Raw genomic sequence first — 27,371 nt, 5'->3', positions numbered from 1 at the left:
CTCCATTATACCACGACTGTAGCCTTGTCAGTCATGCAGATGCGCCGCGCCTGACGTATGAATTTAGAGTGAGTGAAGTGAGTACCACAGCATAAATACAATAACACAATACGACTCTTTCAACCTCACATTTCTCTTTCTCTCCCTCTCCTCGCTCGCTCGCTCGCTCTTTCCCCGCCCTCTCTCTCGCCAAAACCTCTGAGAGCCAGCGACCTATCACTCCTGAGATTAATATCGTCCTCCTACTGAGAGTTGAAGCTATTATTACTGAACAATGTCTATCTCACTCCCCCCACTTTCCACTGAAGCGAGATCATATATGCTTCATCATGTGTTTCTCTTTCCTCAGCTACCGCAAAAGGATGATGACAACGCTAACTACGATCTCCTCCTGAACGAGACTGTCATTAACGCTCTTAAGAAGTTTAAGCTCCATGTTTCCAAACAGAATGGTGAAATTCTCGGTGTGTTGATTACAATGCTCGTTCGCTTGAGAACAACTCTGGGAGTCCGCGGTGAGATCGACGAGGTGAAACTTAAAAGTGTTCTGAGGGCGCTGGACACAGACGATGGTACGTCCGTTTCCTTCAGTTTTGAGAGTCCAAGTTACTTACTGTTTCGTTTTTAGGGAGTATTGTGCCCATCCACGTCCGCTGCCAGAATGCTGCCGTTCTGATTACTCGAGAGAAGGACACAATACATGTCGAGACGTTTGAACTATCTCCTCGTAACAACGCGGTCAACTCCACAATCGGTCGTCTGAAGCGTCAGTTCCCCGGGCCTACCTTATCCATGAAGCGAGGTACCTTCAATGAGCCCGATATGCAAGGCGCCATCGCGGCCACCCTCACCAAAATGAGCCACCAGCCGGTGTCAGGGACGAAGCCGAAGGTGAGGAAGGCCGGCCAGGAGCATGATGAGGATAGGGATACAACTGATCCAAGGATGGTGACGGAATTCTTCACGGCGGTCCTGCGCCCCTGCAGCACGGTGGTTGAGAATCCACAACTCAACAAAAGTACTCGTGATGAGGTGCTGTGGAACAATACTCGGTACCCATGGCGGCGATCTCCCCTGTGGCTCCTCATACGCGTGGCTCTTCAACTTGCTTCTCAAAGACTCGGCCTGCGTGAAGGAATAACCGACGATATCTACAAACACTTCATGGTCTTTTTCATGAGTATGATCCTAGATGCCTGTCCCAAGCAGATATCTCCCGAGAAGAGGCATATGATGATTGCCAAAATTGCCCACCGGCTAAATAAGCTCACACTATCGCACGATTCTACATGGCTTTCTTATGTTCGTGATGCTCTTGAGCGAGGCAACAATATCATCGAAGAAGCCTGGCACGATATCAGAGCTCGCAACTCATCGCGCCACGACACCAATTCGTTAGCACGATTAGACTTTGCCAAAGACACTTACCACTCCCTATCTACTTTGGATGTGTGGATCAATTCAATAACCAGGCGAGAATATAGCCTGGACCCAGCAGAGTTTCGACCCCAGAACAAGCTCGTTGAACATAAAGGTCTTCCATCGGTTGGGTACCGGTATACCTCTGACGCCGACTACGCAGTTTTCAATCTTGCGGCCATCGAGGACTGGGTGAATGTGAACCTCGAATCTTGGCTTCAGAACAATACCGATCGCCAGGATACCTGCCAGGAGCTTGGCAGCTTGATCAACGACTACCATGACGCTGCATTGCGACTGAATTCTGACAATCCCGAAGCTGTATCAGTGATGCTTCTGACGATCCTAGAGTTATGGATTGCTTGTGACAAGGCTGCTATTCACGCCCACCCTATGCTACGTGACTACAGCGCCTGTATTCCGATGGATCTGTTCGAGTCACTTGTGCTACCTCACAAATCCCAAATGAAGAGGTTGGCCCAAGCAGAGAGTTATATGCAGCAACGCCAGCGAGGAGTCCGGTACCCGGAAACCAGCATTTTCCAGAGTTTCGGCACAAAGTACTGCTTTCCCGTCAGATATTTTGACGAGTCCGAAAAACACAAAGCTTTACTAGCCACGATTGAAGAAAAGGCCAGACGCGAGAGAACCGCAAAAAAGACCGAGCTCCGCCAGAAGCATGACAAGTACAAGAAACTCGCCGCGCTCATTGATGGGATGGAATGCACATACGAGGAAATCATCATTAGTGAAGATCACGACTTTAAGGAAAGTCGCCACAGCCGTTCCTGCGAACGATGTGGATACATTCGCCAAAGAGACTCGATTGACATAGGCATTCATGAATGGCCTCTACCCGTGGATCAATTAAAAGTCCAAAGCACAGTTTTCGAACTCGATGTCCCCCCTCAATTCGCATCCTGGCGTGATACCACGGTCTTTTTCTTACTCGATGTCCTACGTCTCTCGTATTTGTCCAGGGGGCAGCCGAGAGCCAAGTATGAACCACGGACGTATGGTGGCCTCAGAAACTATTTCAACAGCGGCAATGGGCAGCGAAGGGTCGGTCTGCTCTCGGAGAATAAACCTCACGAGAAGACACACAGGCGACAAAAGCAGATCATCAATGTCACCGAGAAAGACATCTGCCTGGTGAACGGGATGGACCTTCATTACTACGATCACCAAACTAACTGCTTTGTTACCGGATTTAAGGGCGCGAACGAAGTCTCGACGGCATGTACCTACAAATTGCCAAGAGCAAGCTCCTCTCTACAGCAATTCCTCACTCGCCCTGCAAGTCAGAGGGATGGACCACCACCAAACGAAGTTATTGCGTCGCTGAATGCCTGTCCACAAGGCATGTCGCTTGAAGAATACCGAGCGCTTTGCTCAATGCCCCTTGGAATTAATATTCAGTGGCAGAATATCCTACTTCAACTCGCGATGCCATCGGTAATATTCAAGAAGGCTGAAGCTTGCATCTTCATTCTCCAGATAATTTGCCAAGCTGGACCGTCAACTAAGAATTCAGTTCTCCGGGATGGGCATATTATCACCTCCGATGATGTGTTTGCAGAAGAACTAATAGCCAGAATCAAGGACTCTGCTGACAGGATCAAGGAGAACTGGGAATCAGCATGGGAGCTCTGCGCACTGATCTTTCTTTTACAGAGGGTTTTGTCGCTTTCAAGCTCCGCATCCATTCGAACCCTCTGCCTAGTTCAGCTCTCATCGCTTCGTACTATTGGTTTCAACTGGGTCAAGCTCGTCAGAGATAAAGCCAGTGGTGAGAAAAGCGACATCCGTCGGAACGAATTTCTTTCCCAGAGCGCTCAACTAGCCCTGATTACCACAAGCACTTTTAACTCCGAAAAGCCGATGCTGGAGAGGGACTTGGAGAATGACAAGGATGCGTGTGTTTGGATCCAAACCTGCATGTTGATTCACGACAGAAAGGGCGTTCTTGACCTGACACCGGGGTGTTTGACTTCGATACTATACCACCGTTGGCAAGTCCTAGCCTATCGCTGCTATCCCATACTTGTAAAGAATATAGTCCAGCGACGGCAGCCCGTGATGGACCCAGCCATTAGGGAAGTCTGGGCAGCCTGGCAGACAGGCTCCCCTTGGTCACTCACCTCCCAAGGACTTGAGTACTGGATAGCTACTCGCAGTGGCAGGCTTCCTGTGCATTTCAATTTGTTGACGGGCGAATTGCTCATCAACGGCCGACCGCTAGCTCGTCTGCCGGCAGAGTATGAGAGTCATCAATCATACAAGATTCTTTTTGGACGGTCCCCAGTGGAGGTGATGCCCAGTGAGCTCCCTGGAATGCAATTCTCTGGTCAAAGAAAACACATAGGCTACACAGTGCATTTGGGGAAGGCGCCGACCTCCATGACCAGAAAGTTTGATCTTTCCGTTCGGGCAGTGGGCCAAGGCAATCACCAGGCTTGGGAGTTTGTACCTTCCAGACTCCTCGCTGGCGCAGTTCCCGACCATTTCATTGAGAGCTACGCGCATTGGTACAACCTAGATAGCGGCTATATCGAGTTCCGACCCGTGATGGAGCCATGGCGGTCATCCAGCTCCTACTGGAAGCTGCAGCGAAAAGGGCACTGCTGCTGGTACTTAGCGAGTGAAGGAATGCGTTTGGTCAGCATGAAAAGTGAAACGGCGCAAACTATATCCAGAATTATTGAGCCGATTGAAAAGGCCTCGAGAGTCCATTTAAAGTACCACCCTGCGTCATCCCTATTAGAGATTGAGATACTCCGCCTGCGGTTGAACTTCAGCCTTCAGGTCGGACACTCATCCATCTGCTGCCGTCAATATCGCGGAATGTCCATCGACCCAAATCAATCACTGGGCTCTCTCGTTGGTCTGCGCAACAAGCTCGTCCTAGTTCACGACAACAGCCATGATAGAAAGGTACTTATACCCGAAGGCGACGTGAGCTGGCAGAAGAGCGGCGGTCATGTTGATGTGAGGATTGGCTGGCAGGCCGTCTCGAATCACCATGTGTATTCGGTTGATGAGCAACTTGGCCGTTTGGTCGACAATGGAAACCTTCAAAGCAAACTTATTCTGTGTTACCTACATGCAGTTACGTCGTTCTGCATCCCCGATCCACTGACACAGACGACGGGTACTGAGCAAGCCCTGGCGATTCTTCATTCGGCATCCACACGCTCTTTCACTCTGCTCCAAGACGAGAACATCGCAATCCTCATGGCAATCGCGGGACTGACTCCTGAGCGAACGTATTACCCGGCCAATGAACGGGTTATGCAACACGTTGTGTGGCAGCCGTCCCTGGGCTGTCTCACCCAGCATCCCGACTTCCGTGAACAGGTGCTGGCGATACTCGATCAAGACCTTCGGATGCGCATGTTCTCTCTAGACTCTAAGACAAGCCAGCCGGTCCTGGCCAAGGTAGATAGCGATTTGCTAAAACGTTATCGAATTCGATCATCGCCATTTCGCGTCTCTGGTTTTGGAGCAGAGGACCACTCATCGGCCCATGACCAGCAGTACTCGGAACTTGGACGAGACTACGAGTCAGAAGATTGTTCTCGAGTTTTCACTCTGTGCAAGGTACTCTATGAAGAGGTACTAGGCCCAACACAGGAAATAACGCATGAGAGCCTGCTCTCATCCATCTGGCGGCTCCTCTGCCAGTCGAGTGAAGTTCTTGGTCCCGACTCTGTGTTAGATAAGTCGCATATCAAATACGATGCATCCTGGCTGTTGGATCCAGACAACTTCGTTTCGAAACATTGGTGCAGCATTCATCGATTACTCACTTCTCAATCCTCTCGGCCAAGCAAACATCAGCTAATGCTCTGGCTTGCAACACTGGCAGTCTCGCACACAATTCCCATGCATATCTTGGAGACCCTCGCTGCTCTTTACGTTAACCCGAACATGGCCGCCCATCTTCCACCGGCCAGGTCATCCTTTCGTCCATGTGACAAGTACAACTTCGACGCAGATACTCTGCAGTCCGAAATTCGACCCTTCCGGCGCCAGAAGACACCAGAGTCATCACTTACCCCTCAGAAGGGTGAACGTCACAATCAATTCACCTCGCGCATACAATTCATCCAGCAGAGCAATAGCTCACGAGCTCTCAATAAATTCACCAATTCCCTGCGTAGGCAGTGGCCAACAAAGTCCCCCTTCGCTGACACTAGTGTGGAAACCCCCAAGTTCGAGGACTATTTCAATGTCCAGAAAGTAATGATTGCCGTACGCTCGAGATTTGTGAAGTGGTTTCACAACAGAGAACTTCTTGAATATCTGTCGAATGTTGTGTCTTCCTTTTGCGAAGGACAAGTCCACTTCGTCAACATGCCATCCTGTTCTATGCCCCCTCCCGCACATCCTCAAAGCCGAAGACGCGGGTTCTTCCAGACCGACGATATCCTTGACCCGTGTCTCGGTCCTCCGCCTAGTATTGAAATGAATGTCCCACGGCTTGGTGAGTTGATACATACCACTCGTGGATCGGCGACCTCGGCAGCGCGCCTTCTAGAATTGATCGGAGCATTAGAAGGTCAAGCAAGGTCCGAGTACGAAGAGAAGTATGTCACGCACTTAAATGCTAGCGCCACAGCGCTGCAGGACATAAAGGAGGTTACTCGACTTAACTTGGGCAAGGAAGAGCTGGATATCGCCTTATCCGAGCATATCCGACGCTGTCAGGCACACCAAAGTCAGATATACGAGAGTATACTTTCAAGGATAAGCTTTTCCTGCGTATCCACCGTCCCCGCAGACAAAGAAGGGCAAGTGCGCTGCAGTGTCCTAAAGACAATATCGAATGTAAATGTCGGACCGAGACTATCCCCACTCCTGATCCTAGAACAGCTTACCCGAAAGAGGTGGAGTCAATTGTCCGGAGAATGGAAGCGCTGCTTCATTGCTTATGGGGTTTCCATCACGGCACTTCAGCGAGCAAAGCGGTTACTGAGTCTGATCGGACACAGCGAGGATCTGGTCCGCGAGCTTCAAAATCCTGGCCATACCAACTGGGATCCATACGAGTTTCCTGAATCACTACTGCTTGAGATCGAGAACGGGTTGTTGATCCGAGATGTGCAAGAGCAAATCGCGCAGACGATGCAAAACATCCAGCCGAAACAAAATGCTGTAATGCAGTTGAATATGGGCGAGGGGAAGTCTTCGGTGATTGTGCCCATCGTGGCCGTTGCACTTGCCGATGGGACGTGTCTGGTCCGCGTTCTCGTGGCAAAGCCGCAGTCGCGGCAAATGTTCGATATGCTCGTTTCGAAACTGGGTGGCCTCTTGGGGCGGCGGGTATACCAGCTCCCGGTATCGCGCTCGCTGCGGATTGAGGAGCGGACCGCACTTGAGATTGAGCGTATATGTTCCGAATGCATGACAGAGGGCGGTGTTCTTCTAGTCCAACCCGAACACATACTATCCTTGAAGCTCATGTGCCTCGAGTGCTTCATCAATGGAAAGGAAGACATTGGAAACCGTTTGTTGAATACCCTTGAGTTATTTCGTGCATCATCGCGGGATTTGGTGGACGAGAGTGACGAAAACTTCAGCGCCAAGTTTGAGTTGATCTATACAATGGGGACCCAGCGCGCGTTGGAGCTCAGTCCACAGAGGTGGACTCTAACGCAGCAGGTTCTGGGTCTGGTGCGGATATATGCTCCATATGTGAAGGAGAAATACCCCCAGTCCATTGAGGTCAGTGAACATCATCGTGGGGGCTTCCCTCGCATACGCCTACTGCGCGAAGACGCCACTGTGGAGCTATTCAGTCGCATATGTGACCATATATGCAACAATGGCATTGATTCCTTACCCATATCACGACAACCAGAGGCTATGCGAAGGTCAATACGTTCCTATATTCTTGATCCTGATGTGTTCCCCGAAGTGGTCGCTGTTGTTGAGGGCGGCAACGCGACTAGCTTTTGGACAGACAGCACCAAAGAACCCCTCCTGCTGCTGAGAGGCCTATTTGCAGGTGGTACCCTGGCGTCTTGTTTCGGCCAAAAGCGTTGGAGGGTTAACTATGGACCCCACGACTCCAGGAAGCCGCCAACCAAGCTTTCCGTTCCATACCGCGCCAAAGACAACCCAGCTCCACGATCTGAATTCAGTCATCCGGATGTCGTTGTTGTACTGACTTGCTTGAGCTACTACTACGCAGGCCTCAGCAATGACGACCTATTTACGGCATTTCAACATTTACTCAAGTCTGACCAAGCAGATACGGAGTACCAAATGTGGGTTGATGATGCCCGCGGTTTGCCTGTGACATACCATCAGTTGCGAGGCATCAACCTCCGCGACCAGCACCATTGTCTGAAACACGTTTTCCCTGCCCTTCGCGCTTCCAAGGGAGCCATTGACTATTTTCTTGCCCATCTTGTTTTCTCCAAGGAAATGAAAGAGTTTCCCAGCAAACTATCTGCCTCGGGATGGGACATTGGTGAGATCAAAGCCTACCCAACAGTGGGGTTCAGCGGCACGAATGACTCCAGGGTCACACTGCCATTGAGTGTTGACCAGTTGGATCTGAGACAGCAAATCCATACAAATGCTTTGGTTTTGGAGTACCTTCTGCAGCCTGAAAATTCAGTTGCATTTGTCCCGGCCCGCAGCAACCAGAATGGCAAGTCAGATGCTCAAGTGCTTTTAAGTATGGTTGTGGAATATAAACAACCCACGCGTGTCATTCTGGATGTTGGCGCACAAATCCTGGAGCTGACAAACCAAGAGGTCGCCCGAACCTGGTTAGCAATGATACCAGAGGGTAGGGAAACGCAGGCTGTTGTTTTTGTCAACGATGGTGACGAGATCTGCGTTGTGGACCGCACTGGGCGCGTCGAGCCACTGCGAACATCCCCGTTCGCTAATCAGTTGGAGGTTTGCCTTGTCTTCCTCGATGAGGCGCACACAAGAGGTATCGATCTGAGGTTACCGGGCACCTACCGAGCGGCTGTCACGCTGGGAGCTGGCATAACAAAAGACAAGTTGGTTCAAGGTGAGGTAATCAAAGCAGCTTCTACATCGAAACGTTTACTAACAGTATTACAGCATGCATGAGAATGAGAAAGCTAGGCAAAGGACAGTCTGTCGTCTTCTGCATCCCAGAGGAGGTCGAAATCAAAATCCTGTCCATAGTTGGGAAGCCAAGTGGGTATAGTATTGGAGTATCGGACGTTCTTCGTTGGGCTATTTCGGAGACCTGGGTCGAAATGCAGCGGAGTATACCTTTATGGGCAGTCCAGGGGCAGCGATTCGAACGACAAGCTGAAATATGGCGCAAAGCCCGTCATGACTGCGAAATCAAGCTATCCGAATCCCAAGCTGCAGAGTTCCTTGAGCCTGAATCTCAAACACTTGATGAACGATATAGACCGCGCAAGGACAGCGCAACGCCTCCTATCACTCCTGACCACAACAACGAAAACATTCGTCTTATCTTAGACAGGTGCCGCCAGTTTGCTGATATAAACTTCTCTTCCACTCAGCTACAAGAGGAACAGGAACGACAGTTGGCGCCAGAAATTGAACAGGAAAGACAGGTGCAACGGCCGCCATCCACAATGCCGGAAAAACATTCCGTTCATCAAGACGTGCGTGCGTTTGCTTGTACTGGAGCTCTGACTAGATCTTCGCAAGCCTTCATTCCGGCTTTCCAGGCGCTCAAAGCTACATCAGCAGCACAGAGCCTGTCAGTGACTCAGTTCCCCGCAGATCTACTAGTCACTCGTGAATTCGCTCGGACGGTCCAGATTCCAGGGGCCGTATCCTCCGTCCTGGATGATTACCAGCGCCCTGTTCAGTGGGTCCTGACGAGCTCTGTGACTGGTCCAGGAAACAAAATAGTTGTGAAGGACATGGTCATCATAAGCCCATACGAGGCTAACCAGCTCAAGTCTGACATTTTGGCATCCAGAAGAGTGACGATGCACTTGTACGCACCACGTCAGAATCAAAGCTACTCGCCCCTCGACAGTCTCAACCTCTACACTGTCCCCGCAAGAGCTGTACCTGTGGATGATATTCCAACTACCCTGAAGATTCAGCTTAACTTATTTGCGGGCCAACTGTACGTCTCTTCTTTCGATGAATATCGCGAGATATGCAAGTTCCTCGGGCTAGCATTCACCACGACAGAAGAAGGCATGACCGTTGCCGCCGACGGGTTTATCCAGTTAACAATGAATAGCCAACAATTGCCATCGGCCTTTAAGTCCAGTCCTCTCAAATTCCTTAGAGCCCTTATGTCCCAAATTAGAAGAGACGGACAGGAAATTGACAAGACGCACCTTGGAAAGATTCTGGACGGGAAATTGCTATGCGTTGATGATTTTCAGGATAGTGATGACTAGACTAGATGTTTGGGCCATACTGTATATTTTATCTATCTAGATGTGTTTGATAGACGTGTTTTGGCTTTCAAGGGTCAAATATTTGTGTTAGCTAGACATATTGGTAGATTTTGAAGCCCAATCAACAGTTATTATCTGCCTGTGCATACGATCTTCAGAGATGCCTAGAGGAGCTGTGGAGGTGTCATTTAAGCTACAATAAGAATTCACAAGTGAGGGTAATGGGTCAGTAACGCTGTATAATATCTTCCAATATCCAGTGAATCTGTCACTGTTGACAGAATGTGTGCATTTCAGCTGCTCACATGGCAATTATCACGCAGAGCTTTCTCTCACATGTCTCTCTTCCAGGATATGTATACACTACTCGCTAGCTGAATCGCTACCACCGAGTCTGGCCTTGTCTGCCTCTGTCTATCCGGGCGAGCTGTGAATGACTATCAATTCTATGACTTTTGATTCAGCTGCACAGTGTATCTCAAATATCCTGGTGTGCCGTTCTTATACACTTACACATTCACAGACGCCCGTTCTGGCCTCATAATCAGTTATCTGAGCAGCATAAATAGCCTGTTGAATCCTCTCCTTCACCCTGACATCCTCCATCACCGAACATTTCTCTCCACTTCAGAACTGAATCTATCAAAATTATCAATCAGCACGAACCAACCGCTTCTCACCAAAATGCGTCTCACTCTTATCAGTGCTTTTGTTGCCTCCCTCGCAACCGTGGAATCTGCTGTACGACCCTCTCAGCCCCATCACGAAGAATATCTTGTACTAACTGTCTAATAGCATACCGTCAACTGCTGGGGGAAGGCCCTGCACCCTGAGAAAAACGACCTCGAAACCATCATCCGTTGGACCAACCTGCGAATCGCCATAGCGAAAGAAGCGGGGACATGGATCAACAAAGTTATCCAGCCCGAGTCGTGCATTGAAGTTGCCTGCGTCAAGGACTTGGCCATCAGCGTGCGAGCGTGCAATAGCGTGAGTAAACTTGCCATACTTATAATATATCCCTTTTTTTTTTTTTTTTAAGTTCAGACTACTGACATGCGTCCGCGAAACTAGGCAAAACATACTCTTCGACCTACCCTTCAGAATGTTGTTGACACCATGAATGTGATTTTGAACGAATGTACGGAGGAGTACGATGGCGAGATGGTGTCTGGTGGCGTCGTTGACCATCCTGATGGATACTCGCTGGTTGTCCAGGAAGATGATACATGCAAGTATTAGTTCGGCCACGGCTTCTGATTCCATCGTGACGTCGTGGTGCTAGCAGTCCGTGTGGGTGAGTGATGCCTCTTCAACAGACCATCACTTTACCTTCTTTTCTTTACCTGTGTGGCTTTTGTTTGTTGTGTTGAGGGGATGATTAGGCGTGTTACAAGCGAATGAACAAGCCTGTTGAGTAGTTATTATGTTAGGAAATTCATTATCAATGCATTATTTAACTGCAAGTACTTCTACTGTAGACCTCGAATACAGTTCCTGCCGAGGCAGATGCATAGCCCTACCTCCTTCCCAATCGGGAACCCTTCCTTCTCCCTCTGCTGTATCCGATCTCCCAGAGAGTACCTCAAGTATATCCTACCATGACGAATATGTTGTTATTATGGTGTGTAGCACGTAGTAGGCACATGCGCGCGCCCTCCCTTGTATGGAGGTGTTCGCTCGCCCGCAATTCTGCCTGGAGATGGTGTCATTCATACCTCCGCTACGGTCGACCCAACATTATCGCCGACAACCGATGTTAGAAATTTATCGCCGATGGTGGGCTGATTGATCCACGCGATCTGGAGTTAGGATGGTGTAAGGCGGGTGGAGGCTTATGTATATATATCTCTCTGAAATCTTCACTGGGACCTGCAACCCATGCCCTCTATCTGAGACTGCAACTACTGCACAAGTTTAATATCAAAACATAATGGCCCCTTCTATTGCTGAAGCCCCCAAAGCCGACGTCGTCGTGCCTGTCAAGCCTGACACCGTCGAAACGAAGCCCAAAATCCGACGAGCCATCGACGAGGAAGGGGGAACCACCACCGCCAGTGTATGTGCCCTGCCCCATCCACATCATCCAGCCCTATCTAACCTGATAGTATAGTTCCCCCATTACCTCCCAATCTGGGACCACTCGGAGAAATACCACCCTCTCGAACCCTTCACGCACACCGAGCACGGCCTCGACGCCGACCCCTCCTTCTCCGACCTCCTCGGCACCGGCTCCAAGATCCAGAAACTAACACCCACAACGGGCTCCGAAGTCACCGGCGTCCAGCTCTCCAAACTATCCACCAAAGCAAAAGACCAGCTCGCCCTCCTCGTCGCCCAGCGCAAAGTCGTCGCCTTCCGCGACCAAGACCTCGCCTCCCTCCCCATCAAAGAAGCCCTCGACTTCGGTGGCTATTTCGGGCGACACCACATCCATCCTACGTCCGGTGCACCAGACGGATATCCGGAGATCCACCTCGTGCACCGAAAGGGCAACAAGGGAGAACTAGATGCATTCTTCGCTGAGAAGAATAGCACAGTTGCCTGGCACTCCGATGTAACGTATGAGCAGCAACCACCCGGTACAACGTTCTTGTATATCCTCGACACCCCTGAAGTCGGCGGGGACACGGCATTCGTGAACCAGGTTGAAGCGTATAACCGGCTTTCGCCGGCGATCAAAGAAAGGCTCCACGGGCTTAAGGCTGTGCATAGTGGGTTTGAGCAGGCGGAGTTTAGTCGGCAGCGGGGTGGAGTGGTAAGGAGGGAGCCTGTTAAGAATGAGCATCCGATTGTGAGGACGCATCCGGCGACGGGGGAGAAGGCGTTGTTTGTTAATGGGGGTTGTGAGTATCTATCCTTCCTTTTCCCCTGGGATATCGCTGATGGTTTTCAGTTACTCGGAGTATCGTAGGGCTGAAGAAGGAGGAGAGTGACGCTCTGTTGGCATTCCTGCTGAACCATATCGGTCGAGGCATTGACTATCAGGCTAGGGTGAGATGGGCACCTGGCACTGTTGTTGTTTGGGATGTGAGTTCTCCATTCTCCATTCTTCCTCCTATAATAAAATGGACGACGGTGACTGACGAAATAGAACCGCGTTACTGCGCACTCTGCCATTGTCGACTGGACAACGGGCGAACGTCGCCATCTGGCCCGGATTACGCCGCAGGCTGAGCGGCCGTACGAGACGCCTTACGTGCCGGAGGAGTAAATGGTGAATCCCCTTTCCAATTCCACTGTGATGTTTTGGTTTTGATATATGATTGAGCCGCAGTCTTCAGAATGTTCAATACGGAGCCCGGTGTGGCGAGACGTATATATACTATTTTTCTTATGGGAGCGTGTCCTTTGTAGCAAGTCAGAAATTAATCCGGTTATAATTTGACTTGTTAAAGCAGTATCGCACATTACTTCTCTTCTTCCGTTCATAGTGGTTTGCACGAGTTGGTTAAATGTGGCCAGTTTTTGGGCTACGCATCAGTGGGGGCTTGCACTGGGCCTGTTTGGAGTCTAATACATGCAGACATTTGCCATGGCAGCGCGAGCTACGACTAATACTGATTAGTAGTAGTAGTAGTAGTAGTAGTAGTAGTAGTAGTAGTAGTCCAGAGGAACTACGCAGGTTCGACACTGAAGCCACTAAGATCAGCGCGATGAAACCATCAGCGGGGTAAATTGCGAGTATGCGTGATAAGTTCACGAACCACAGCATCACCATGCAGACTGCCCTGTAACCAAGTGCCTGGTTGGTGCATGATACTAGCAAAGTTCAGCACGCAATCAGCCTTGAGATGGCAGCGACGACGTTGGCAAACACAAAAGGAAGAGAGGGCTCCTTGTCGCTCCTGTGATTGTATAACATCCAACATCCTTACTGGTAACGACAAATCCCCGATAGTCCGAGTGTTTTTTGCTTTTTGTAGACGAAGAAATGTCCGTGGCAAAGGAATTCGAAGCCGCAAATGCAAACTACGCCGCGTCCTTTGCGAAAGGCGATTTGCAGCTCCCTCCTCAGCGGTACGGCCACCTCCTTCTGCTCGAGACTACGCCTAACAAGAGCCAATTCAACAGCAAGGTCGCCATCGTAGCCTGCATGGACGCACGACTGGGTAGGCCCAAAAAGGAACTGCAGGATTTCGAAGTCGAGGCTGACCATGTATTTTCCCAGATACTGCTCGCGCCCTAGGCCTAGAAGAAGGCGACGCCCATGTCATCCGCAACGCAGGCGGACGAGTCACCGATGCCCTGCGCAGCATCGTCATCTCGCAGCAGCTGCTTGGGACGCGGGAGATAGTAATTATACACCACGTACGTCAGCGTCACCCAGTTTAATTTCGAACCCCCTCTAGCAGCGGCCGCAGCAGCAGCAGCAGAAGCAGTAAAAATGGCTAAACGATTATACAGACGGACTGTGGAATGCTCACATTCACCGACGACGCCATCCGAACTAAGATCCGGGACGAGATTCAGCAGAATGCAGATCATATTGCCTTTCTTCCATTCTCGGACCTTAGGAAGAGTGTCTTGGATGATGTACGACTAGTTAAAGAGAATCCGTTGGTGTTGGATGTGCCCGTTACGGGGTATATCTATGAAGTTGAGTCGGGGAAGATTGTCAAAGTTGAGTAGATTTGAGGTCGGAGTTGTGTTTAATTGTCTTGGTGGTGCATTGTTGCTGATCGTGGAGTCTGGGATGGCTGGTTGGGTTGTAGCGATGGTGTTGGTGTGGATGGGGAGGCGTCTAGATTGGCTGTAGTTTCGAACGTGAATGAAATGCGATGATAATCAGACTGGGAATTCTACGATTGTTACAGGCACTGGTAGAATTGTATGATACTGTGAGAAATGGTAGAAAGACCACTGATTTGATTGACTGTTTGATTATACACTATATATTACCCAAGTGAAACAATTGAAGACCAAACGCAGCGGCTACCCCGACACCGTTTGACCGAGATGTTATAACAGACACGGTGCGAAGACGGTTCTTGGGTCAGGCTGCGGAGGTACGCAACGCCGCTGCATTCGCCTCGATCTTGCGTTTCGCAGTGAAAATACCAGCAACACCGCGTTCCTGGTTCCGTCCAAGCCAAGGCTTGCGAGCTTCTCCTAGAACTTTGCGGCCGAGGTAGTAGATAAGCTGGCCGATAATGATGAGAACAAACGCGATCGGGTACATCCAGTGCACACTGTATTTGAAAACTTCAATGCCAATGATGACACCCCAGAAGTTCATTGTAAGGAGCGAAATGTTGAAGAACGCGGCCGACGCGAGACGGAATAAGAGCGGCGCCGTGGAATAAAAGATCGACAGACACAAGGTGTAGCCTGCCAAATACCCGCCCACTTGGCCATCCCAGTGTGCGTTCTTGATAGAATCGCGGTCGAAGATACCAGCCTGTACACCGTTGATGATCATGCCCCAGAAACCCATCTGGCCGATAACCTCGTAAACAGGCGCGGTGCTGACGAAATACTCCTCACCGGTGTTGGCAAGACCGTAGAAAGTAGCTCCCAGTAGAGCGAAAAGGTCACCCTTGATCTGGTTGCCTCGGGAGATATCTCCCCCGTTCGTGCCCTGGATGTGATCCGACGCAATTAAGACGCCCATGCCGCCAATACAGATCAGGATACCAATAATCTGGGAAATGTGATAGCGGACGCGGAGGAATATGAAAGAAGCCAGAACCACAATGACGATGGCCCAGAAATTGATTAACTGAGCACTCATCATTGTGGTGTACTGGTAGGCGAGGACCATGAAGTAGTTGCCCTCGACATCGCAGAAAGATAGAATAACATCTGTAACTAGTTAGACACTGCTGACAATGCGACATGTGGATGGAAAACTCACACTTCCACCAGCTCTTCCATAGCATCTGGAACCAGCCTTTGATGCCATACTTGTAGAGAGTATAGGAAGTGAAGATAATGTTGATAAGGCAGTAGTTGAAGAACGTTTGGAAAGCCGGGATCTGCGTTTGCTTGTCCGCGAGCATCTGGTTGAATGTGTTGGTCCCGGTGTTTGTGATTGCCAGAAACTGTCTGCATGGGGAAACTCAATCAGCCATAGGAAATAACAAAAACACTCGAAAATTCTTACCCAAGAATTAGAGTTATGTAGAATTCTTTGGTTTTAAAGTACGCAAAGAACCCTTTCTTTCCCTCGTCGATTTGGTCAGCTGCTGTTTCTGGAACAGGCTCTGATTCTGAGGGGCTGGCATCGGTGGACGTCACAGTAGATGGGCTTCCACCATCGGGGCCTGTGACAGTCGTCTCGACCGTGGGCTGTTGCTTGTTCTTGTTATCGGACATGGCGGCGGGTGGTCGTTGATCGTCGGTGGGAACACTGCGGGGAATCAAACGACGCGAGAGGGAGACTGCCGGATTTATGCTGGGAGCTTTCTGGCCTAAACGAGCGCAAAACTCCCTGAAGTCGCTCGCCTGCGGTCTGGTAAGATTTTCCCAGGTGAAGAAGTGGGATGTTGCAGCAGGAAAAAAGCAAAGAGCGAACGGAGGCAGAAAAGTCGCAGATGCGAACAGACTCTAGGCGGCGGGCCGGGCGAGATTCCTTATTGGGCAACGGCAGGTCTGGGCTCGAGATCTAAACGAGACCGGGCTTCGTGGGGGTCTGGACGTCCCAATCAGATGTGTTGGTTTGAGCCACCCTTGCGGTGCGCTTGTCAAAACCTTGCATGGAAGGTGGAGAATGTCGGTGGTCTCCGACAAATGCTCAATCGTCAATGCCATGAGCTCTCTGGTCTTTATCGGGTGACTTTTCCAAATCGTCACCACTCACAATAGACCCAAAGGCGGCATCCCGTGGCAGAATCCATGCTTTGTTGATATCTAGACTGACATAAAGCCTTGGTAGATCTCTTCGAGTACATCCCGTTTACGCTTGCGGTCTGCCTGCTCCATCTCTTCAGATTCAGTTGGCTCCTCTTCTGATTCTCGCGAAACCCATGTCCTCAGTGTCCCGTCGCCATGTGCCGAAAACACCTCGATGCCTTCGCCGGACGCACCATTGCCTCGCCATGCTAATGAATTGATGCGCGCGGCGCTGAGCGCGTTGGACCGTCCCTGCACATTTGATCTGCGCGCCATGAGGCCGGGCACTCGGAGACGCTTGATAAACGACCCCTCGCGGAGACCAAGGAGGAAAATCTCCCCTCGGTCGTCCGAGTCACTGAAATTGGCCCACAGTAGCGTTTCATGTCCGGCACCCATATAACGATGGGGCACGATCAACGGCGCCCTTTCGGCCAAGTGGGCAGATGAAGTGTTTTGAATCCGTGGGCCGAAATGGACAAGGGTGTTGGCACCCGTTGCAGCCTCCCATACACGAATCCGCGCGTCATGACCAGCGGTTACCAGATATGTCCCATCCGAAGTCCATCGCACCCCTGTTACTGCTCCGTTGTGCGCCCGAGCATGGGGAGAAAATGCGGGGCGGCTATTATACGAGCCCGGGGTGTTTTGAGATGTCACAAGACCCACTGCGTCGTCCATGTCGAGAGTCGCAATCGCGGCATTGTGTCCAGCGCGACGAATATCGAATAGGATAACGCGATTGTCGGTAGAAGCAGACGCTAGGATATGCGGGCGATGGGGAGCCCAGGATACGGAAAGTACGCCTGAGCTGTGACCAGGGAGGCCATGCGTAGACAACCCAGAGCGTAGGTCGAGCAATCGGACCGGCTTTTCGGATGTCCCAACAGCAACTAGTATAGGCGAACCGGGATGGGAAGACAATGAATGGGTGTATGGAGTACATTCGAGCTTAAAGGTGTGGACAGGAGTGATTGTCGCCGGTTGCAGGGCCGAGAGCTTCAGGGTACCGTCATGGGAGGTGGTAAGGATCGTAGACGGGGTAGGATCGAAGGGATAGATAGAGGCGGATGTAATGGCATGCGTATGCGCGTCGTCGTGCGAGAACCTAGAAATCGAGGCGACAGGCTCATGGGTGTAACTCAACTCGGCGGCTCGTGTCTCCAAATCCCACAGGTGAATCGACGGGTCAGCACCACCAGAGACCATGAAGCGGCCTTCATACTGGTCGATGGCTAACACATTCGCTCCAGCTCTGTGTGCAAAAACCTCGTCAAGGCCGGCGTCGTGACCTTCGTCGTTCGCGGACTGGAACTTGCTGCTGGAGAAGCGGATCCCGGGGGCGGGCTCAAGCGCGTGAAGCAGGCGGATTGACTGCGCAGAGTGGAAGGTGGATGGCGGAACGGACCCAACGGCCCGATTGAGGAGATATGCATTCATTCATGGGAGCTGCCAGTATAAGTTTAGACGTGGAGACTGGAGAGTGAGACAGGACGACGAGGAGAGGAGGACGAGGGATGGTGTGATTAGTAATCGTGTGTATACAGGCGATCTTCGCGGGGGATTCTCCGTCTTCATCTTCGCCATGTCAACCCCCAATCACCGTATTTACATCCTGGGACTGGGAAGTATTGGCACTCTTGTTGCCCACTCGCTGTTATCTGGGCCCAATCCACCGCCCGTAGCCTTGCTTGTCCACCGCGCGGACCTTTATCATGAGCTCTCTACTGGGCGGAAGTTGGGGCTGCGACTAGGAGAAGCCGGCGAGCTGCAAGAACAGGGAGGATTTGACACTGAACTTCCGGGGACATCATCATCCTCAGAGCCAATTTACAACCTGATTGTTACGGTAAAGGCGCCCGCAACGGTGTCTGCACTGGAGCCCATCAAACATCGACTTGGATCTCACTCGACAATCTGTTTTCTTCAGAACGGCCTGGGTCAGATTGAAAATCTCAATGAGAAACTTTTCCCAGATAGTTCTACGCGGCCGACGTACATGTTTGGCATTATGCGCCTTGGGGTTTACCTAAAGTCTTCAACCGAAGCTATCCTTGCGAGTCCCAATGGCAGTATTTCCGTCGGCCTTGTCGGCAGTGAGCCGTCCCCGAGGAGCTCTCAGCACCAAGTACTGCTGGAAGCTCTCTTGAAATCGCCTGTTCTCGGATGTGAGGAGCTGCAATGGTCAGATTTGCTTCAGATGCAACTGTCGAAACTGGCCTCAAACTGCATAATCAACCCCTTGACGGCAATACTCGATGTTCGAAACGGACGCATAAACGAGAATGCCGACATCCAGCCCCTGCGACGGCGCATTCTTGAAGAAGTTTCTAATGTCTTTGAAAGCCTGCCCGAAGTCCAGAGCTTGCCAGCCGGTCGAGCCTCCTTTTCTGTCGACTCACTCGAGGCTGTCGCCCGAGACACAACGGAGAAGACGGCGCAGAACTCAAGCAGTATGCGCGAGGATATTCGCAAAGGTCGGAGTACCGAGATCGAATACATAAACGGCTGGATCGTTAAGCGTGGTAAGGAGCTGGGTATTGACTGCGTTGCTAACTCGATGGTGACACAGCTTGTACTGGCGAAGAGCTCTGAAAAAATGCATCAATAGCTTGAGTTGCTTCATTATGGTATATAGCAGTAAATAGATCGGCCGTGGTCAACTATATTCCTTGCGCTTGGAGACATCTACTTCTGTACAGGAATTTTCTTCATGGCAACAACATGCCTTTTAACACACATTGAATTACCTTCATATTCGAAAAATGATTTTGAGTTGGATACTGATACGCACATGTACCCCTCCATCCTGCATCGCACTTGTCGCCGACTTGTCCCCGTCGCACAGACTCCGACCAAGATCCCAATTCTGAATTGTCACTGGCTGAGACTCCCGCGCCTTTGGCTGATTAGCATCGGCTCTACTTGCCTTTTTGAACTGCTGGTCTCGACCAAATGAAGGAATATCGACATCCCACCACAGCTTCAACACACCACACCTGTTACAGTATTCCACCATGACTGATAAAATCCTGTCAATAGCTGATTTGGAAGATTCGGCTTCACGAGTCCTACCAAAACAAGTAAAAGGTACGGACTTTCGGCCAGGCACTTATCTACACCAGCCATAAACTGAGATATCGTCGCTTGCTGTATAGAATTCTTCAACGCAGGAGCCACGAACGAGGTAACCCTGTACGACAACTCAGCAGCCTACCGTAAATACCGTCTGCTGCCGCGAGTTTTGAAAGATGTATCAAACGTGAATACCAAAATCCCCTTATTCGACAAGGAAATTTCATTCCCACTCTGCGCCTCTCCAGCCGGTATCCAGGCAATGGCCCATCCAGACGGTGAACTAGCGACAAGCCGAGCATGTGCGAATATGGGCGTGCACATGGGCGTGTCTTCGTACGCGAATTACACGGTCGAGCAAATCATTGAAGCTTCCAAAGAAGTCGGGCCGATCAACCACGCCATGCAGTTATACATCATGAACGACAAACCCAAACAGGAGCGAATCGTGCGCCGCGCCGAAGCCGCCGGGTGCAAAGCGATCTTCCTCACGGCAGACAGCCCAGTCCTGGGCGTTCGGTATAACGAGTGGCGCAATGGGTTCAAGCCCCCTCCTGGCCTGGGCTATCCGATGTATGAACGGTCGTCAGAGTGGATTCAGGGCCAGTCGCACGACGATGGGTTTACGGCGTCGAACTCGGATTCGCATTCTTGGGCTGTGGATATCCCCTGGTTACGAAGGGTATCTAACATGGAGATTTGGATTAAGGGGGTCCTGACGCCGGAAGATGTCGAGACGGCTATTGAGTATGGATGTGACGGCGTGGTTATTAGTAACCATGGTGGGAGGCAGCTGGATGAGACCCCGGCGACTCTTGATGCTCTACCTGCGTGTGCGAAGGCTGCGCGAGGGCGGATCAGGATCCATGTTGACGGGGGCATCCGGTCTGGGTCAGATATATTCAAAGCTCTGGCACTGGGTGCAGAGTGTTGTTGGGTTGGACGTCCGGTATTATGGGGGCTCGCGGTATGTGTCTCTAATTCCACAGGTTGCTGCTAACTGGACTAACCTTTGAACAGCACGACGGCCAGAAAGGGGTCGAACTGATGCTCCAGATTCTCTTCGATGAGTTCAAGCGATGCATGCAACTGACCGGTTGCAAGACGATATCTGACATTAGCCCTGCCTCTCTGGCAGTGGTTCGGGCTGATGGGCCTTTGGCAAGGCTGTAGCATTTGTACGGCTTGATCAAGAGTAGACAGAATAGACAGAGAAAGCAGCGAACTATTCACGCTATCCGGACAATGACAGGCTCTTGCTGAGTGATTGTGACCTTAGAACCCCCTCTTTTAATCTACAGCTTGATAGCTTAACCGTAGACAAACTCAAGGTCTGTTTCTGTCGTGTTACAACGACCGAGGGAAACATGGAGACCACCGCAGTTTAGCCGAGTTAGCGCGGGGTGGAGTATATGGGGAAAAGCAAGGTATAAACAGCTATACATATTCGGAGCAGCCTTACGCTTTCCACTTTTCCATTATTTCAATGATGTTGGTCTCTGTAGTGCTCTCCATCCTGTTAGGGTTTGCTCAGGCATCGCCGCGGTGCAACATCAATGTCCCCGGCAAAATACACGACGTCGAGATCTTATCCATAAGCACCACCCAGGTGCAGAACTATACATCTGACGACCTCTCCAGCATTGCTCCAACATATGTATCTACCATAGACTTCTGCAATGTCACAGTAACTCTCACCCACCCGGACCAAGATGACTACGTGGTCATGTCAATCTGGCTCCCTCCAGCCAAAAGATGGAACGGAAACTACCTCGCCACCGGCGGAGGCGGTCTTATTGCAGGATATTTCGCATCTAGACAAGGTCCAGGCGTAGCCCTAGGCTACGCAACAGCTTCAACAGATGCAGGCTTCGCCCACGACACCGTGAATCAAACTGAGGGGTCGTGGGCGCTTAAAAGCGACGGCTCTGCAAATACGGCCCTACTCACCAACTTTGCATATCGATCAATCCATGATATGAATGTCCTTGGAAAGGCCATTATCCGGGAGTATTATGGGGTTGGGCATCGCTATTCGTATTACCATGGCTGCTCTACTGGCGGGCGTCAGGGATACTTGTCTGCCATGTACTATCCAGACGACTTTGATGGGATTCTGGCGATCTCTCCGGCGATTCATACGCCTCAAGTGTCCCCGGCGGACTTCTGGCCCTCGGTTGTTATGGGGAACTCGGTTGCTCCTCCGCAATGCGTGTTTAATGCGTATGAAACTGCAATCGTAGCCGCCTGTGACCATCTCGACGGAGCCGTAGACGGTCTGATATCTACATACGGTCCAGATGCATGCAATTTCGACCCGACAACCCTTGTTGGGAAGTCCATAGATTGCAGCGACACAAATACTACGGTAACCATCACTTCCGCCGAGTCAGACGTCGTCCTTGAATGCCTGCAAGGACCAACAGATGAGAATGGGAAACAGCTGTGGTACGGAATCCCTCTAGGGGCCAGCTTCAGCGGGCTCGCGAACACGGTCATAGTCAACCGCACCGGCATTGCAAAGCCCTTCGAGGCCGCCGAGGCTTGGATCAAATACTTCATCTTCCTGGATGCGAACTACCCTGCTTCAAACATGACATACTCTGATTTTGCAGAAGCATTTGCCCTCTCCGTTAAGAAATTCACTCCCCAGTTTGGGACGCTACATCCGGACCTCGAGGGATTCCGCAAAGCCGGTGCGAAGTTACTCACCTGGCATGGTCTCGCGGACGAGTATATACCACCAGCAGGCACGACTCGGTTCCATGATGCTCTCTCGGAGGGAATGGGCGAAGGGGTAGACGTGGGTCAGTTCTACCGCGTGTTCCTGGCGCCTGGGGCAGCGCACTGTAGCGGTGGGTATGGGCCGGTACCGACGAATCCATGGGAAGCTCTGACATCCTGGGTTGAAAATGGAGAGGCCCCGGAGTATTTATTTGCGTCGACTGTGGATGCGAGTGGGAAGACTGTGTCGCGCAATTTGTGTCCGTATCCTTCGAGACTCGTGTATCAGGGAGGAGATGTCAGCCATGCGACCAGCTTTACATGTCAAGCTCCTTGACAACCTTCTCAGGGGTATAATTCAATATTTATGTAGCAAATACTAGAAAAGCTCACAAAAAGTTCACAAAGATGTCTTCTAGAATGAACGCCAATCGTGGACTGCCGTTGGATCAAACCTGGAGCCCTAATTGGAAGCCCTCAATCTCTTTATCACACTAACCACGCGCAGTGGCTTCAGGCAGGTTCTCTAAAATCTTCAATTCGCGCATACTGGGAGGTTGATTTTCATGATGCTGTTTTGCACCCAGAATTGCATAGAAGGGTTGTGCTGTGTTACTGCCGCTTCAACTCCTACCCTCACGTTTACTATACCTGGGGATATCCGTCCAGCCCTCTGGAAATCCATAGCAAAGTCTTGCCTAAATGGACTGTTAAAACTGACAGTTTATTGGCATTAGCAGGAGCACTGTTTCTGATTTTCTATGAGCGCTTTGACTGCTATAGACGTGACGCGACTGTCTGCTTCACGCGTCATGGAAATAGCCTCAATCCAGTCGGTGTGGAACACAAACAACTAAGAAAGATGGATATCCTGGACTGATCCCCCAACATGGACACTTTCTTCGTCACCATCATATCTCTCCTCCGACAGTTAACATCGAGGTGTAAACCATCCCATTCTGAACCTCGTCTTCAACCATATCAACGCATCACATACCACAATGGATATCCCAAACTCAGACACTCCAAACAACCAAGAATCGTCTTTCCCAATAGTACAACCTCGACTCAAACTCCCCCGAAACCCCGAAATCCTCGCACCGAGCCTCTCTCGCTACCTACGCAAGTACAACCAATACCCCAGCGCCCCCAGCGTGCACCCAAGACCAATCTCCTTCCCAACTAACCAACAAAAGACCAACTGGGCCACCTCCCTCCCGGACGGAAAACACCGAGACACATACGCCGTCTGGTGGCGGAGCCCCAAACACAACAAGGCCTGCTGGCTCGGCTGCTTCAGCACCTGGACGTCATCGTGGGTGGGAGATGTCAAATGGGACACTCGTCCCTGGCACGCTTGGGCAGTCGCAGTCCTCAAACTTCACAATGAGAGCGGGAAATGCATTATCATATATGACTGTGATCCGAGGATTCCTGCTGGATATAGATATAAATATAAACATACCAAGCGGAAGCGGAACCGTGTGATATCCGTGCGTCCGCGCCGGTTCCTCCTGCCCGTGCAGACGAAGTTGATCGAGCACTTGCGGATGAGAGAGAATGTGCCCATCCGGGCGGTGTTCTATAACACTGATACACGTCGGGCGGGGAGGAATCGGTGTGTTTATTATACGATGAAGTGGATTCGGAAGGTGGTGAGGTTTGGGGATAAGCCGTTTTGGGGGTTTGATGAGGAGGGACGGTCCTTGGATCCGAGGACGAAGAGGTGTGCCTTGCTTGATCGTTTGTGATAATTTTCTGGTTTGGTATTTGGTGGGACACATGAACGGGTTATTTGGTTGAAGCGCAGGAGCATTTGCATTGGGCTGGATTGAGCGTTCTGATATCGGGGGATTTGATTGCCTGAATTCTACTGTACAGGCACCCGTTGGCAGTTCCGGATAATTTATTCAAATAGGCATACATCTATCTAAGCCAGTAGCTACAGTGTGATCAAACCACTTGCTCCAGAATCTCCAACACCTGTGCCTTCTCATTCAACGGAACCGGATTCGAGCGACACCAGCGGTCATGCAACGAGTTCGCCGCAAGCCCATCCAGCTGGTCGCGTCCGACACCAACCTCCCCAAGCGATCGAGGCATACCGAGCTCCCGGAAAAGCGCATCCAACACATCGCCCAGGTCAGCAGTGTCCCTGTTCAACCCACGGGACTCCGATACTTTCTCGAGTATCGGTTGCTTGAGGAGGAAGTCACGCAATCGTGATTGGCGATCATTGTTGGCGTTGTATTTTGCGTTGTACTTGCATACGGCTGGGAGGAGGATGCAGCTTGTCTCGCCGTGGCCGACGCCCAGGGGGCCGAGCTGTATGACCGTTAAATTTAAATGCGAATAGGAGATAAGAAAGATTAGGAGCGTACCTGGTGACCGATACCGTGGCTAGCACCGAGCTGCACTCTCCCACTTGTGCATGCCGCCATGGCGTCAACAGACCCGAGCTGACAAGTCAGTCGCGCGTCGAGGTCTTCTCCTTTTGGATCATGTCGTGACCTCACGAGCCCCGGAACCAAGTTCGCGAGGGCCTTCAGCGCCAACGAGTCGGTGTCATCAGTTGTACCTACAACGGCGCAGTACGTCTCGACGCAGTGGTCGACAGCGCGCACGCCGGTGCTTAACCAGATGGATTCTGGTGTTGTGGATGCGACGAGCTGCGGGTCGAGGACCACCAACTGCGGGCCCCGGAGGGGCGCCTGGAAAGAGTGTTTGCGGCGTGTCTTGTCATTAGTGGCGCCGGCGAAGTTCGAGTACTCTCCGGCTGAGAGAGTCGTGGGAACGGAGATGATGGGGACGGACGAGGGGCGGGGGTCGTTTGCAGGACGTTCCTGGTTTGGGCCCATGCAGAGGGTTTCCAGGTCCTCAAATGTTTTGGCATTATTTGCGAGGGCCTGCAAGAGTCAGTACCGGTTTCAAGTGTATATTGGCGGTGTCCTTACAAATGAAACCACTTTCGCTCCGTCTGTCAGCGTCCCGCCGCCGAGGGTAAGTATGAGGTCGGCCGAACACTCCCGGGCATCGGCTGTGATCTCGAGGACTTCTGACCATAGTGTATGACTCTTCATGCCAATCCGCTGGCCAACGATCGAAATCTTGAGTTTGCCGAAGGCCTCGGCGAGTTTATCAAGTGAATCGGTATTCTTGGCCAAGGACCCGGAGCAGATGATATAGACGCGCTGGGCGTGGAAAGTATTGACAGCATGGCGAGCAACGGCTTCGGGAAAGGGGACACCGTAGGAAAGAAGAGGGCGAGGACGGTCAACGAAGGCAGGGCGAAAAGTCTCCATGGTTGTTGAGTAGAGAACCACTGGACACTAACCTCAGATCTTCACTCTGCGATGATTCCGTGACTTCATCTTATATGCGGATGTGGAGATGTGGGGCTGGTGGAGAGCTTGCATGAAATCATATCCGTGCCTTCCAGCGCCCCCACCGCCTTCGTCAGTGGGTGCGCCACATATTCTTCATAATCACGGATTCTTCATAAATTCTCGTGTCATTGATATTTTTACTTATTAAAGCCACAAAACATGCCGAAATCTCCTGAATTCAATGAATCTTGATTAAGCGAGGCCGTCGCTTTTACTAGAACCCAAAAAAAACCAAATATCTCGAAAATTACGCGTGAATTTAACGTGTTAAGTACCACGCTGCGAAGCCGCCTTTAAAAAGTGAAAATACCAGCAACACCAACTACTTTAAAGAAGAATACTCTATAACTATATCAGGAGAAGGCCTTGATCGAATAGATTATATAAATAAAGAATTAGAACCTCCCGCTAACTACTTCTATTATAGAGGCGTGGGCAAATCAGGTCCTTGCCCGCGCGGGGTATCCGGAAAAGCGTGTCAGTAAAATATAGCTATATTAATTCAAAGCATGTATACTAGTATATTTAGGTCTCACGCTAGTAAGGTAGAAGACCAAGGAATTAAAGTATATTTAAGCTAAGGATACAGGGCTTCTTTAATACTAGTATAACTAGCTAGAATATTTTCTTAACAGGGTTCCTGCTTGTCTTGTATATAACTTTAATAAATATAGATTTTAACCAGGTCAGGGAGGGGCTTGCAAGATCTTTAGATCCTTAAGATACCCAGATCTTGTAGAGGGTGAGAAAGATAAAAATATTATAGTATTAGAGTATATTTCTGCTGATAGTTAGCTAATAGCGTTATTCTTTATATTTAAAGTAAGCAGTAGTTATATAGAGATCTAGTATAATAGTAGTAAGGCCTTACCGGGTAATACCTTGACTATAATCTCATAAAATAGCTGGATATTAGATAAACTGGTGCTTACCTGGCTACAGGAATTTATTGAAGCTATAAAGGACTGTATAAAGTAAGGAGAGAAGTAATATCTAATATTTAATAGTTACAGCTTATATCTTACTCTTAAATTTATATAATACTATAAGTAAAATAATATTATTCCTTTTAGCTTCTTACCTAGTATAACTCACCTCTATTAACCTCTTGATAGCAAGCTATTCCTTAATTATAAGCAGTAATTCCAGCTTCTTAATAATAAGATATCTTTCTGGGGCAGCAGGCTATACAGGAAGCTAGAATTCCTCTAGATTATTTAACTAGTACGCGTGAAGGTCTTTATACAGTGAATTATTCAAGAATCCTTTAAAGATCGCGGGATCTGGCTAGTAAATAGACGTTAAATTATTAAGTAACTTACTAACCAGTTAGTAATCCTGGATATTAATATACTAGAGCTCTGCTATAGTTCTATACCACCTTTATTACTCTTCTCTAGTATTAAGAATAGTCCTCCGGCAATAATTAACACGCTTATAAAGAATCAGGCAAAAATTATAAAGGATATAACTGATATATTAGATAAAATAAAGTAGAATTTAATGAAGGTCTTTTAATACTAAATACAGAAGCTAGAAGAGCTCT

At 50.2% G+C, this 27,371-nt stretch overlaps 11 protein-coding genes across 11 annotated transcripts; 8 read left to right on the top strand and 3 right to left on the bottom strand.

Annotated features, from left to right (window-relative positions):
- Positions 1-274: 274 nt before the first annotated feature.
- ASPSYDRAFT_33597 (uncharacterized protein) lies at positions 275-9,806 on the top strand (the record flags this gene model as incomplete). Its single annotated transcript, XM_040845119.1, has 3 exons — positions 275-572; positions 629-8,452; positions 8,506-9,806. 3 exons carry the CDS (start codon positions 275-277, stop codon positions 9,804-9,806), a joined length of 9,423 nt encoding a protein of 3,140 aa, XP_040700318.1.
- Positions 9,807-10,490: 684 nt separating this feature from the next.
- Positions 10,491-11,158, top strand: ASPSYDRAFT_134400 (uncharacterized protein; the record flags this gene model as incomplete). The annotated part of the gene is made up of 3 exons (XM_040840676.1): positions 10,491-10,547; positions 10,602-10,796; positions 10,881-11,158. 3 exons carry the CDS (start codon positions 10,491-10,493, stop codon positions 11,046-11,048), a joined length of 420 nt encoding a protein of 139 aa, XP_040700317.1. The 3' UTR covers positions 11,049-11,158.
- Positions 11,159-11,716: 558 nt separating this feature from the next.
- ASPSYDRAFT_134399 (TauD/TfdA dioxygenase family protein) lies at positions 11,717-13,139 on the top strand. The gene is made up of 4 exons (XM_040840675.1): positions 11,717-11,865; positions 11,920-12,652; positions 12,703-12,836; positions 12,901-13,139. The coding sequence occupies exons 1-4, from the start codon at positions 11,740-11,742 to the stop codon at positions 13,018-13,020; spliced, it is 1,113 nt and encodes a 370-aa protein (XP_040700316.1). The 5' UTR covers positions 11,717-11,739; the 3' UTR covers positions 13,021-13,139.
- Positions 13,140-13,521: 382 nt separating this feature from the next.
- Positions 13,522-14,642, top strand: ASPSYDRAFT_70496 (beta-class carbonic anhydrase). The gene is made up of 4 exons (XM_040850511.1): positions 13,522-13,826; positions 13,881-13,918; positions 13,978-14,117; positions 14,214-14,642. Exons 1-4 carry the CDS (start codon positions 13,741-13,743, stop codon positions 14,436-14,438), a joined length of 489 nt encoding a protein of 162 aa, XP_040700315.1. The 5' UTR covers positions 13,522-13,740; the 3' UTR covers positions 14,439-14,642.
- A 160-nt stretch (positions 14,643-14,802) lies between these two features.
- ASPSYDRAFT_156083 (DUF914 domain membrane protein) lies at positions 14,803-16,124 on the bottom strand (the record flags this gene model as incomplete). The annotated part of the gene is made up of 3 exons (XM_040842524.1): positions 14,803-15,611; positions 15,664-15,854; positions 15,913-16,124. 3 exons carry the CDS (start codon positions 16,122-16,124, stop codon positions 14,803-14,805), a joined length of 1,212 nt encoding a protein of 403 aa, XP_040700314.1.
- Positions 16,125-16,658: 534 nt separating this feature from the next.
- On the bottom strand, positions 16,659-18,080 carry ASPSYDRAFT_59801 (WD repeat protein; the record flags this gene model as incomplete). The annotated part of the gene is made up of 1 exon (XM_040849756.1): positions 16,659-18,080. One exon carries the CDS (start codon positions 18,078-18,080, stop codon positions 16,659-16,661), a length of 1,422 nt encoding a protein of 473 aa, XP_040700313.1.
- Positions 18,081-18,225: 145 nt separating this feature from the next.
- ASPSYDRAFT_59800 (ketopantoate reductase family protein) lies at positions 18,226-19,251 on the top strand (the record flags this gene model as incomplete). Its single annotated transcript, XM_040849755.1, has 1 exon — positions 18,226-19,251. The coding sequence occupies one exon, from the start codon at positions 18,226-18,228 to the stop codon at positions 19,249-19,251; it is 1,026 nt and encodes a 341-aa protein (XP_040700312.1).
- Positions 19,252-19,657: 406 nt separating this feature from the next.
- Positions 19,658-20,888, top strand: ASPSYDRAFT_156612 (alpha-hydroxy acid oxidase; the record flags this gene model as incomplete). The annotated part of the gene is made up of 3 exons (XM_040842569.1): positions 19,658-19,730; positions 19,799-20,682; positions 20,736-20,888. 3 exons carry the CDS (start codon positions 19,658-19,660, stop codon positions 20,886-20,888), a joined length of 1,110 nt encoding a protein of 369 aa, XP_040700311.1.
- A 313-nt stretch (positions 20,889-21,201) lies between these two features.
- Positions 21,202-22,776, top strand: ASPSYDRAFT_33589 (uncharacterized protein; the record flags this gene model as incomplete). Its single annotated transcript, XM_040845118.1, has 1 exon — positions 21,202-22,776. One exon carries the CDS (start codon positions 21,202-21,204, stop codon positions 22,774-22,776), a length of 1,575 nt encoding a protein of 524 aa, XP_040700310.1.
- A 664-nt stretch (positions 22,777-23,440) lies between these two features.
- ASPSYDRAFT_91762 (uncharacterized protein) lies at positions 23,441-24,190 on the top strand (the record flags this gene model as incomplete). The annotated part of the gene is made up of 1 exon (XM_040852545.1): positions 23,441-24,190. One exon carries the CDS (start codon positions 23,441-23,443, stop codon positions 24,188-24,190), a length of 750 nt encoding a protein of 249 aa, XP_040700309.1.
- A 202-nt stretch (positions 24,191-24,392) lies between these two features.
- ASPSYDRAFT_33588 (iron-containing alcohol dehydrogenase) lies at positions 24,393-25,741 on the bottom strand (the record flags this gene model as incomplete). The annotated part of the gene is made up of 3 exons (XM_040845117.1): positions 24,393-24,764; positions 24,821-25,345; positions 25,394-25,741. 3 exons carry the CDS (start codon positions 25,739-25,741, stop codon positions 24,393-24,395), a joined length of 1,245 nt encoding a protein of 414 aa, XP_040700308.1.
- Between the last annotated feature and the right edge of the window lie 1,630 nt (positions 25,742-27,371).

This window comes from Aspergillus sydowii (assembly GCF_001890705.1).
Source record: "Aspergillus sydowii CBS 593.65 unplaced genomic scaffold ASPSYscaffold_9, whole genome shotgun sequence".
Classification (NCBI taxonomy): Eukaryota; Fungi; Ascomycota; class Eurotiomycetes; order Eurotiales; family Aspergillaceae; genus Aspergillus; species Aspergillus sydowii.
The sequence above is the reverse complement of the archived record's forward strand: the minus strand, read 5'-3'. Positions and strand labels throughout refer to the sequence as shown.

Bases quoted from the DNA above. Each gene is read 5' to 3' on its own strand.
- ASPSYDRAFT_70496 (XM_040850511.1), top strand. From the start codon at position 13,741: ATGTCCGTGGCAAAGGAATTCGAAGCCGCAAATGCAAACTACGCCGCG. The intron at 13,827-13,880 runs GTACGGCCACCT...CCAATTCAACAG, and splicing joins TTGCAGCTCCCTCCTCAGCG to CAAGGTCGCCATCGTAGCCT. The intron at 14,118-14,213 runs GTACGTCAGCGT...ACGATTATACAG, and splicing joins AGATAGTAATTATACACCAC to ACGGACTGTGGAATGCTCAC.
- ASPSYDRAFT_134399 (XM_040840675.1), top strand. From the start codon at position 11,740: ATGGCCCCTTCTATTGCTGAAGCCCCCAAAGCCGACGTCGTCGTGCCT. The intron at 11,866-11,919 runs GTATGTGCCCTG...CTGATAGTATAG, and splicing joins GGGGAACCACCACCGCCAGT to TTCCCCCATTACCTCCCAAT. The intron at 12,837-12,900 runs GTGAGTTCTCCA...CTGACGAAATAG, and splicing joins GCACTGTTGTTGTTTGGGAT to AACCGCGTTACTGCGCACTC.